Genomic DNA, 12720 nt, shown 5'->3' on the forward strand with positions numbered 1-12720 from the left:
TCCTCTTTTTTATTATTCGCATTTAAACATATTTAATCTAGAGCCAAATGTTAAGCTCACGGAAACAGGTTTGTACAACAATATGCATATTTATTATCTGAAAGTTTTACATCTTTAGGATGTTATTGAATTAGCTTATTCTGTCGAGATTCGATTAATGTAACAATAGCTGATTATGTGCACATAACTAGTATTATTATCTTATATTTGACAGAGCATCGTCGAATCCCGACCGACCAGCCATTTACAAATATAATATCTATGTATATAATTTACGAGTCTCAGACAAAACGCATATTATCGAGGGATCACAACCGCTTCTTTTACAATTAAACTTATATTGGGAACGGGAGAGAGAAATAGGGAAAGTTAATGGCGAATGTGAGGGAAGAAAAATGGCCATAGTTAAGTCGCCTTGTTTAAATCACGTAACCAGTGTAGAACTTATCTAAATGCTAAAAAAAGAAAATTTAACTGTCACAACTTTATCAAATATGCTCGTAATTCATATTTTTTCTCTATTTAACAATTTATAATAATTAATTCATTTATAATAAATTGATTAAAAATCTTTGAATATATAAAAAAATTCACTATGATTCATCCTCATTCCTTAAATAATAATTTTAATATAAATTATAAATATTCATATAAATGAACTTAATAATCGTTTTTAATCGTCTAACAATGCATTAAAATTGATTTATTTCACTTTCAGATAATAAGTTTAATCATTTCATCATTCACTTCTGGAATTGTATAAGTTAATCTGATGATACAATGTAATCTAATATATTTTTTTTCTTTTTTTTTTTAATTTTTTTTTTCGCTTTTTTCAAATAATTTATTCTTTTATTTTTCATGTATTTTTGGTAAATATTCTTACTTATCTCTTATACACGTCGATATTCAAATCATTTCTGATACCTTTTCTAGATTTTCATTTATGTAAAAACTATTTTTTATATTGCACAACTTAACAAACAATTATATTATTAAGTAATTAATGCAAAAAAAGTTTTTCTTAAAACAATTAAAAAAAGAGTTAATATTTTATAAAGTACGAATAAAAATGAAATATCATATAATTGTTATGTTATTTAAATACTTAATAAGTAAAATTAAATATATAGTATATTTTTTATCAGTTAATTATATACCTAAAAATCGAGTTATATTTAAAGAAATAAAGTTCAAAACATCTGAAAGTGAAATAGAAATGTTCTTAGAAATAATAAATCATTCGAGGACTTTTTTTTATCCGTTAACAAATATGATTTACATTTTAATAATTTGGTACTTCGTAGATCGATTTAATACATATATTTTTATATACTTATTTTATCGCAAGATTAAAATCTCTCAATGATTGAGATTCTTTTTCTTAAATACAACTTTGTAATAAGTATATTTTGCATCTGAAATAATGTTTAATACCCATTTATTTCTTTCGAGTATATGTCCTTCAAATAAATGCAGTAATAATAATCTGCATAGAATCATCATCTTAAAAATACTGATTCTCTATTTTTTCTCTTATTTTTCGTTTTTAGAGAATTAACAATCTAATATTCCTACAACATATCTTAAACGTGCGAATACTAGAAACTAAAGTATTCAAACGTGCTTAGAGATATGATTTAATGATTAAAGAAAAAAATAAAATAGAAAAAAATATGAAGTGAAATGAAAGAATATCTATGTACATGATATAGCGCATTTCATTAAACAATAATAATTAAATCAGTTGCAAAGCGATGGCAATGATATTATTAAGACAAATATTAAGAATAATCAGCAATGTATCTAATAATTACACTGAACATTCAACATGGAAGCAATAAATAGTTAAAATGAGAATGAGAATTTGAATTTCTTTTAAACACTAATGGCAATTAAAGGACCACTCATATTTAGAAGATATATATAAGTAATTTTGAGAACACGGAAGTGATCCTTGATTCAAATTAAATGTATATGAAAAAAAAGTTTTTCTTTAATAACTATATTAATTATCATATTAAGATGCAAGGAAGAGATAATTTCTCTTGATACTTGATTCTAAAACATGAAAGTAATACTTATGGAAAAGCATTAACAAAGAATTACTTCTTTTTTTTTTGTTTTTGTTTGTTTTTAAACTTTTCATAACAAGCACTCGGGAGCCATTCTATCGTTATTTTTAATTACTAATCAGTCAACATAATAATTACTTAAAATGCTAGATTGAAATTATATTCGAAGGAAAAAATTAAACCTGCCTTTTTTAAAGTCTTTAACGATCACAAAAAATTCTCGACGATCAAATATCACTACGTGTCTCATTCATTCCTTTTGTTTTTTTATTTTTTTGTTTTTTTTTTTGTTTTTTTGTTTTTTTTTTCTTTGCTATGCATCTGTTTGGCATAACCGCTAGTTAGTGATAGAACATATCATACAATGTTATGCTCTTAATGTTCGCGCCTTAACAAAAATTTGGTCGCCTTATCGACGAGCTTCCTTAACTGAAGGAAAAACCGAGTACAAGGCTGTCATTTCTTTTTGGCTGGATTCCTTTGTGGTGTAGATGGTCTGGTGGCTTGACCCGTGTTCAAACTTAAGTACTGGTATTTAGCTTTCTTCTCTGATGGTTTCAAAATCTGCACGTATTAATGAATAAAAATTAAACAAAAATACAGCATGCAAAAATGAATGATGAGTATATCAAATATTGATGAATCCTACCTGAAAACTGCACATTAGAGTTTCGTCAACACTCATCATTCCTCCGGCATTGTCGAATTCTCCGCAATAATTTGGTGCGGAAAATAAAGTAACTAACTGTCTTTTTGCAAAAAATTCATACCCATCTTCGACTACTTGATGTGCTCTACATATTAAGTCCATATCATGACGATTTAAAAACTTCGATACTACATCTGGACCAAATGTGAAAGATACACCTCTATCATTTTCACCCCATCCCTAAAACGTAAAAAATATATTAGAATATATATAATCTAATATAAAAATATATTAGATTAAAATTACATGAAGTATCATTATATGAAGTAGAATGTATAATCAAATATATAATGAAAATCATTATACCTGAACTTCTTTATCTGGATCTGACCATAACAAATCACAGAGAAGGCCAGTATCAGGTACATCTGTCGGACGCATAATTCTTTTGATTTGTTCCATATTCTGTTGAATAAAAAATAATAAATATTTTTACTGCACATTTTTTTTAATTAATAATTTTATAAAATAAATATTATTTATGATAAAATTTGATTGCAATAATTATTTTATAATTTTTACTAGAAAAATAAGAAATAATAAAAGTAAAATAGCGTTAAGAATATTTTTTTAAACGATAATTCTTTTATGAATGGTAAAAATCAATAGTTTATTATATAAAAATAATAATCTTTTGACATTCTAACCAGGATCAAACGTTTAATATTTTTTTTCTTAGGTTTATAAATAGAAAATCAATATTCCAAGCGACAAGTTCTTTTTTAAATTTTCTTTCATAAATTAATGTTACCAGGTGCTTCTAAAAACAAAACATTTAAAGATTCAGATTTTTATTATTGATAGTTAACATAAATCAAGTTTCATAAAATTAAAAATATTATTAAAATTTAGAAGCATTAAAACCCATCAATTTAATTTTCATTTCTTAAATAAAAATTGAATATTAAATTTCTTTCATAAATATAAATTTCACATATATTTGTCTATGATTGTATTATAAGCATTATAAAAATTTTATAAATATATTTTTAATTTAATACGAAAAAATAATTTTAAAAATTTTATTTAGATATTAAAATATTAATAATTAAAAATCTTAAGTAATATTAATAGATAAAAAATCTATTAATATTATAATTTTTTTAAATTTATTTCTTGATATATTTCAAATTTTAACATATTTTGCATATATCATTTTAATACTTTTTATTTCTTAATAAATATAAATATTCGAAAATTATTTCAAAAAATTTTGCAAATTACTTACGCAAATGTTTAATAATTTTATTAATGATATTAATATTTCATAAAATAGTTGTAACTTGTTACAAAATGCTATTTAAGACTACATCGATCTTTAACATAACATTTCCGTACGCAATGTTACAAACTTCCTGTTTAAAAAAAAAACCTCTTGATCAATATTTAAAAAATTCCTTAAATAAATACGATCTTTTACCTTTTAAATGATTTTTTATGATTAATTCTATAAAATTCTATAAATGATAGTTATATAAAAATATTTGACACAAATTAATTTAAAATATTAATCATTTCTGTATATTTTAATATAAGAAATTTTGAAAACAATTTTCTCGAAAAATCAATATTAAAATCACCTGAAGATCTGGACTGAGACCTCCATGACAGCAAAATATCTTCTCGTCGATGATCGCCGCGATTGGAAGACAATTGAAGCAATCGGTGAACGTTTTCCATAATTTAATGTTGTACCGCCTCTTGCACTCGTCGTAGAACCCGTATATCCTATTTATGCTTGCGCATTCGTGATTGCCTCGCAATAGGAAGAAATTCTCCGGGTATTTGATTTTGTAGGCAAGCAACAAGCATATCGTCTCTAACGATTGTTTGCCCCTGTCTACGTAATCACCAAGAAATAAGTAGTTCGCCTCTGGCGGGAAACCGCCATATTCAAATAGTCGTAACAAGTCAGTGTATTGGCCGTGAATATCACCGCAGATCTTAAGTGGCGCCTCCAATTCGAGCAGGATCGGTTGTTGTAGGAAAATTTCCCGTGACTTGAGACAAAGGCCACGCACCTCTCCCTCTGACATTAAGACGGTCTTTCCTGGTCGGCATCCTCGGACTGCGCCCAAAAATTTCCACGTTTAAATGCATTTCCTGCCCGTTCCCGCAATGTCGGCGACGAATCGCGAGGCATCGGTGAGTCGTTTTGTCACAGGTACATCGAGCATAATTCTACGCTGGAGCATGAAGGTATCTGATTGCCGAGAACCGATTTTCAAAGGGGGAACAAGGGTAATACGATTACACGGATTCCACGGACCGTCCTATTGTTCGGGTTTTCTATTGTTGCTTATATAAATACGGTCTGATATGTTCGGGATTGTTGAGTTAATTTTCGATCGACTCGAGTGACAAAGTTCGTTATTCATATATCACATTTTATGCTTAATTCTTCGAAACAATATTTGGATGTTATATATTTCCTTTTATTTTAAAACATTAAACATTTTTTACCGATCCTTTTATTTTATAATATTTTATGAATAACCAAATATTAGTTTTGAATTTAAGAAAGTTTCAAAACTTGATAAATCTAACTTAACTTTATCGAAATCTAATCAAAAATTTTAATTCAATTTTATTTATTTACTATGCATATATTATATAAATTTTATATTGTGATTTGTTTGTGATTTCATATGTTTTGTAAATGTAATTTTTAAAGTTGCTTTAAAATTGAAACTTTCTTAAATTCAAAAAATATATTTAACCTATATTGTCAAATATTAAAAAATATAAGAATCAGTAAAAAATTATTGATGTTACGAAAAGATTTAGTCATATATTTGCATAAATAACAACATTAATGATTTATTTTGAAAGATGAAAGAATTAAACGCAGGAGGTTCAATCATGAAAACATCAAGCGATACGATATATATTTTCTTCTGATGCAATAATCGGGGACACAAAAGGTTGTCGTAGTTATAATGCTTCGAAGGGATTAAGCGGCTGTATGAGTTCGAATAATACGCCGTATAAGCATAAACTTGTGGAATAGTCGAAAACAAAAGCTTGAAATCGGTTGGTGGTCACGCGTAAGTACCACTGATCGTGATATATGAATATAGATTACGAAAATGTAGACGAAATATATGGAATGATCAATGAACAAATGATTATGAGCAAAGAAATGTAAAATTTCATTTGTAGATTATTCTTTAGAACCTTGTATCAGTGTCATTGGATTATTTATAGTTATAAAGGAATTCACGGTGCGGTTAAACTGGGCCGATGGTGATTATTGGAAAACTGCATATCAGCAAGGTCACATCAACGAGTATCTAAGCATTATAATTAATGATGAGAGAAAGAGAGAGAGAGAAACAAAAAAGATGGAATTTCTGTTGCGAAAGAATGATAAAAAATTCGAAAATGACAAAATGTCGGAAATGACATCTATTAATAATACAGTTATTTACGGAAACAGAACATACGATGAAAAAATTGTAGCTATCGTCATCGTTATATTTATTCACACGCAGTAGTTTGAATTGCTCTTTAGTCGCGTATTGCAATTTATGTTAATAGCATTATCAATTTGTACACTAGAGTAGATACTTGATAAAAACTTTTGTTATAGATAAAATAAAAAATAATATCATAGATATTAAAAAAAATTATTATTCTTCGCCAAGCATTAACATCTTCATTCTAATTAAATAAGATTTTTTGTAATTCTAAAAAATGAAATTTATTATTAAATATTTATTAAAAATTTATATACATATATAACATATATAATTTATTATACATAGTTTATATTTGTATATCTCTTAATATTTGTTAATTTTTTTGATAAAAAATGACAAATAAAAAAGAATTTAAAATTATTTATATTTATTAAATAAAAATCTTATAACAAATATATTTAATAAATAAAGTCAGTGTTGTAATATATATTAATTGAACACATTAATAGAAACATATGTCAAGATTATATGTATAAATAACATCAATATATATATATATATATATATATATATATATATATATTGATGTTATTTATACATATAATCTTGACATATGTTTCTATATATATATATATATATATATATATATATATATATATTGATACTAAACATTTGTGATAATACATCAAATTGTGCCATAAGTTTTTGAAAAAGAATGTGATATTATTTTCCAAAAAAAGTAGCTAATTTGATAAGAAAAAAGAATAATTGTACATATACTATTATTATAGAAGCTTAAATCAACACTGACAAGTATCATATCAAGCATGCAAATAAACTAATCTGCATTCAAGCAATATTTTACGTGCAAATTGGATTGTTACAAATTATATTTTTTATATGGTTTATTATTCACAAAAAGTGATTTGAATTTAATGTTCTTATTATATGGATAGTCCCAAAAGCTTTATCCTAACTAACAAAATTTTATCTTAAATATATTATGTTTTATATACAGTTTTAATTTAAATACACAATGAAAAAAATTCACATATAATCAATAATACCTTAAAAGCTAATGGGACATCATCAATATGATGATAAAATTGATTGAGAATGAAGATGATATCTTGGGAGAACTTCAATATTGCAGGTGCCACAATGCTATATCTAGCTTCTACTTCATTTTACATTATAAATCATAAGCAAACGATGGCGAGCGTTCACGCACGATGTTGAGGCAGGTAAAGACGCAACTAAAGAACGGAAAAAACTACATGGGGTGGTTTCCTTATTGCGTACCGACAAAATCCGACGAGAAAATATCTTTTAGCTTGGCTTTCTTCTGAACCTGGTCTTTCTGCGTGTGGTATACTTTACCGCAAAGAGTTCCGACATGTAGCATGAGAAAAGAGAACAAACAAAAGAAAATAGTTTTGCCTTCTGGGAAAATAAATAAAAATACGGAATAAATCCAAAGACGTCTGGCATGTTTAAAGAATTACGACAACTGCAACACTGGAAGATCGATATTTTTTTCTTTTTTTTTATCTTTTCTCTCTATTTAATATCTACGGATCACGAATTAAACGAACTTTCGACAAACGAGGAAACTCGAGGAAAACCATTTGTAGACTCGTGATACACAGATATCGGATGACAAAGTAGATCGCGCACGATTTAATCTTCCTCTGGCTGGAAAGAAATGTATATATACTCGATGTACGCGGCGCGACTTCATATCGAGCAATTTTCACTGGGTATTACGGAAAAAACTTTCGATTAACTGTACACTAAACTGAAGACTATATTACCAAGAACAACTTCACACTTTCTTTTCACAGAGGCCTCTTTTTTTATCACGTACCTTCCAACAATCTTTGTATCAGGTTGTCGACGTTCAACTCGACATCCGCCATTTTTTCTTGCCACTGACTGACTAACCTGATGTTTGTAGACTAGATGATATGTTTGTATACGCATTTAACTATATATGACTCTTGTCGATTTGTATATATATATATATACATATATATATATGTATATATATATGAATTATTATCGACTGCTGGTCCTATGTAAATACAAGAAAAATATAGCAAACTTAATATTAAATATTAGTTTTGACATAAAATGATTATTGATTTGGGTGAATATGCAATATATTGTATTATATTGCATTTGATTTCTCTCTTTTTTCTCTTTTCCTATATGAATATTTCAACAATAATACGTCTTATATAACATAAAATTTGTTGTGTTCTTATGTAAATGAATTATTTTCATATCGTAGAAATATTTATGATTTGATCGTATTATTTAATTTGGAAATTTTGCTTCGTGTTACAATCTAAGGTTATAGTTGATATAGATATTTTTTGATAATCTGGTGTTTTGGCGAATAAGTTCAAAATATTGGAATAAATTCATAAAATATCTGAAGAATGAAACGCAAATAATGTAATCATTTTCAAAAATATCTATTTGTTTGATAGATTTAATATATTCGTCGAAATGTTAATTCGTCAAAAAATATATCTACTATAATTGAAGTTTAAATATTCAATTTATAATTGATAATTTTACGTAAAATACAATACAATTATATATTTATAAATAAAATCGTAATCTAATCTTTGTACACTTTCATATAATACGTCATAAATATACATATGTATACATTATAATTTTTTAATTGCAGCAATTTAAAATAAATTGAAATTATTCAAAAGAAAGATAAAATGTATATTTAGAATGGTATTAATTAAAAATAAGCTATACTCGTGAATTAAATGTTTCTAAATATGTATAAAATTGTAATTAGATAGTTAAGTAGTAATACATTATATTTACAATAAATAAAAGATATTATTCATTAATTTTTAGCTTAAACTAAGACATATAAAATGTATTACATTTTTCAAATATTTTTTTTATACATTTAACAAATTAAGAATATATACTTACAGTTTAGAAAAATGTTGATTAATATTCAATATAATTTTTCAAATTCTTATATGTTCTTACAATAACCTATTTTTATATACTGAACTATTTCTAACAATGCATCAATATACACAATTTTTAAACAAACATTGTAGCTGCTTATATGTACTTATAGTCTGGGATATAAAATAATTATAATATTGTTGAATTCAATTAAAAATATCCAAATGTTTATAATAACTAAGCATATTTCCTATGATAATCGGGTGGTGAATCTGCATAATCTTGTTGAAGATTAAAAAGTTCAGTATTATTTTTTTGCAAATATAATAAGAAATCGTGAAAATGAGACAATAATAATTGTATGCTTCTTTCATCTAATGTAGTATATGATAACATTCCTCCAAGTCTCACTGTAAAGATTAAATAAATTAATAATAATATTTCTTATTATATATTAATATATTATCATAAAATATAATTACAAATAGTACCAAACAGCCTTAATAAATGAAATGCACCATATAGTTGACTTGGCAGTGTTTCAGGATTATCATTCATAATTTGAATAAATTGTGGACGTTCCCATTTATATAATAATTGTAAACCTAATGAAATATTGAAATATTCGCGAATACCTTTAGTTATTTCTAATGTACTTTCCCTAAAAATAGATAAAAATATTAGTTTTATATAAAAAAAATATAATGTATAAAAAAATAATACATTTTTAAAATTATAATACAATTACCTGACAGAATCATTTTTTCCTATTGATTTTGATTCTACATAGTCATCTAAAATTTTATCAACTGTATTTTTTACAGGCAAAGCAGGCAATTTATGATGTTTTAATATTACTTCCGATTCATCTATAAGTACATATTTTAATTCCTCTGGAATCTTAATTTTAACCTCCACTTTAGTGAGATATTCTTCTGTTTCACCAGTTGGTTCTAATCGACTATAATAAATTTTATATTTCATAGTTTATTAATATTTTAATAAAATTTAATAAAAATGAAATTTCTTTGATATAAACCTGCGTTTTTTACGTGGAGCATCTGAAGTAGAATCATGAGATGATGATGGTGTTACATTGCTACTAGTGCTTTTATTAAAACGACTGACACCTTTATCAACTGTTGCAACAGGAGTACTAGCTCTGCTGTCAGTATCCTTTTCACGTCCACCTTCACTTCTACGTCCTTGTGTTTTAGACGAAGTACTGCCCTTTTTATTTTTTTGAGCAGATTGTTGATTTGAATGTGCTCTTTGAACCTCTCTTTGTCTTTGTACATTTGCTTCGTTATATTTAAGTACTCTACTTTCCGGAACCCATTCATCCCAACTATTTATATTAAATTTATATATTTATAATTTCAATTTTATAAACATATAATAAATAAAATATAAATCTTACTTTTTATTCCATCCAGCATAATGAATGAAATATTTTATCTGTTTTTCTTTAGTAATGGAGGACTTTAGACATTTTGCTTCATATATTAATGGCCCATGAAAACATAGAACCTTTTCCCCTACAAATTACCACATATTTATTGAAAATAAAATTAAAAAATGAAAATGAATGAAAAAAATATTTATTATTCAGTAATCAAACATCATTAAATATATCTTGGAATTTTCCATAATTGTATTAAAAATTAAACGTGTACCTTCTTGAAATTTACACTTCGGTGGCATACTTATCTCCTTTGAATTACTTATTTTGACTGTTGGTTTTTAAATCGTCAATTTTAAATATTGCCTAAATTTAGGAAATCGCTCGATAATTCGCGCCAATGAAAAACAATTGATTTCCACTGATCAATTTAAAGCAGAACTTTGAATATAGTGTTTTAGGCTTTATGTTCTTATATGTTCACATCTAAAGGTTAGTTTCCAATATGAGCGATTATATTTATTATAAAAAAAAAATCTTAGTATTAGGGATTTTTCATTTGCACAATTTTCCAGCCTGAAAGGCATATTTAATTTAAATTTAATTTGAGACTTGATGTAAGAATAAATAAAAAAACAATTATTAAAACATTAGGTATATTTCTTTATGCTAAAATAAGTATTGCATATTGATTACAAATGATTGACATAACAGTTATATATTTTTTTAAGCCAAATGTACAATTTGTCAAGTGTATACGATAATTGTCTATTGCTTATTCTAACCTATAATTTATCGATACAAAGTATGAAAATAACTACTAATATTATGAGCATATATACATTATGTCTTAACTTCATTTCTGTATATAAGATTATTATTATATGTAAGTATATGTAAAAAAATTCATATATATATATATATATATGAAACAAAAAATGACGTTTACTCTGTAAGCGCTAACGCGGGAATGCTGAATGATCAACTGTAGCGCGACAATAAGTAGTAGCTCGCAAACATTGCGCATGCGTGCTATATTTGAAATAAGTAAATATGAAAATTTCTCACTGTTAATTTATATTATAATATTTTTATATATATTTTTTAATTTTTTTCCTATAACGAAATCATAATTAGAATAAAATATTAAAATCATAAATTTAAATGTTAAAATTATAAATCACTTTACTTATATAAATTCATAATAATACACGGATGTGTCAAATATAGAGACGTTTATAAAGATCAAGTTTGAACTTGAATGAAGTTTCGACGCTTTATTTTTTTTTTTTTTTTATACCGTTATACGTATTAAACGTACATAAAAAATATTTTTTCTGCTACATTATTCGTTATTTTTTTATAAACATTTAGAACTTATATGTAAGTTTTACGAACAAATTTTCCGGTGCAAAATTATATATATCAACTTAAATTTAAAATTAAATCGAGTAAAAACGTACAAATGTTTAACGTCGAACAACGAAAATGTCGATTCGAATAGATTCTTATTTTTTTGTAACAAGATAAACGAAAATTATATTATACGAAAAATAATTTTTCGTATAATAAAGTATGATAAGTGAAAAAACACGAAGGTTATGGTAAATTAAAAACATCACATCTCCCTATGACGTTACACAAGGTTATATTTTGTAATTTCCTGTTCAATTTTTTTTTTTTTTTCTTTTTTCAAATCTTCTTTTCGACTTTATCTTTCGACGGGTTGTGCCCGTAAAATGTGACAAAATTCTCATTCGTCGTATTGGTACATACATCGTTTAATTTCTTTTTACTTTTTCTAAGATCAGAATTAATTCTTTTTTTTTTTATTTTCTTTCTTTTTTTTTTTTTTTTTTTAATATTATTTCTGAACAGTCTCTCAAATACAATCGTAGAAAAGTATATTTGTTTGCGTACATATACGTACGTGCAAATAGTGATAAAAAAAATCATTAATGAATTAGGATCAAGCTAACTTTAAAGAATATCGTTATATTTCTAAAGCAACGCGTTTCTAATATTCTTCCTCTTTTTTTTATCTTAGTTTAAATAATCGAATCGTCGTTGTTGCTCGCCGCTAACAACAATAATAATTTATTTTCTCGATGCTTGGTTTCGCATAAGATCGCGTTAAGTAAAGATCATAAAACTCTCGCTAAA

At 25.6% G+C, this 12720-nt stretch overlaps 2 protein-coding genes and 1 long non-coding RNA gene across 6 annotated transcripts; 1 reads left to right on the top strand and 2 right to left on the bottom strand.

Moving 5' to 3' along the window:
- Window positions 1-21: 21 nt before the first annotated feature.
- Window positions 22-8220, bottom strand: LOC409804 (serine/threonine-protein phosphatase PP1-beta catalytic subunit). 3 transcript variants are annotated; one of them, XM_623270.6, is made up of 6 exons: window positions 8074-8152; window positions 7509-7580; window positions 4365-4852; window positions 3091-3189; window positions 2725-2964; window positions 22-2639 (listed from the first exon to the last, which is right to left on the bottom strand). In XM_623270.6, exons 1-6 carry the CDS (start codon window positions 8123-8125, stop codon window positions 2532-2534), a joined length of 1059 nt encoding a protein of 352 aa, XP_623273.1. In that variant the 5' UTR covers window positions 8126-8152; the 3' UTR covers window positions 22-2531. The 3 variants fall into 3 exon arrangements, with proteins under 3 accessions (XP_623273.1, XP_393296.2, XP_006561704.1); XM_393296.7 differs by lacking the exon at window positions 7509-7580 and having other exon boundaries at window positions 8074-8220; XM_006561641.3 differs by lacking the exon at window positions 7509-7580 and having other exon boundaries at window positions 4365-4970; window positions 8074-8133.
- Window positions 5225-6377, top strand: LOC113219018. Its single transcript, XR_003305369.1, has 2 exons — window positions 5225-5831; window positions 5947-6377. It is a non-coding gene; the product is annotated as an uncharacterized LOC113219018 (long non-coding RNA).
- Window positions 8221-8994: 774 nt separating the features above from the next.
- Window positions 8995-11051, bottom strand: LOC413181 (mortality factor 4-like protein 1). Of its 2 annotated transcripts, none has more exons than XM_396632.7 (6): window positions 10832-11051; window positions 10576-10693; window positions 10195-10503; window positions 9904-10116; window positions 9638-9816; window positions 8995-9565 (listed from the first exon to the last, which is right to left on the bottom strand). In XM_396632.7, the coding sequence occupies exons 1-6, from the start codon at window positions 10857-10859 to the stop codon at window positions 9393-9395; spliced, it is 1020 nt and encodes a 339-aa protein (XP_396632.3). In that variant the 5' UTR covers window positions 10860-11051; the 3' UTR covers window positions 8995-9392. The 2 variants fall into 2 exon arrangements, with proteins under 2 accessions (XP_396632.3, XP_006561709.1); XM_006561646.3 differs by having other exon boundaries at window positions 9647-9816; window positions 10832-11049.
- Between the last annotated feature and the right edge of the window lie 1669 nt (window positions 11052-12720).

This window comes from Apis mellifera, linkage group LG9 (assembly GCF_003254395.2).
Source record: "Apis mellifera strain DH4 linkage group LG9, Amel_HAv3.1, whole genome shotgun sequence".
NCBI lineage: Eukaryota > Metazoa > Arthropoda > Insecta > Hymenoptera > Apidae > Apis > Apis mellifera.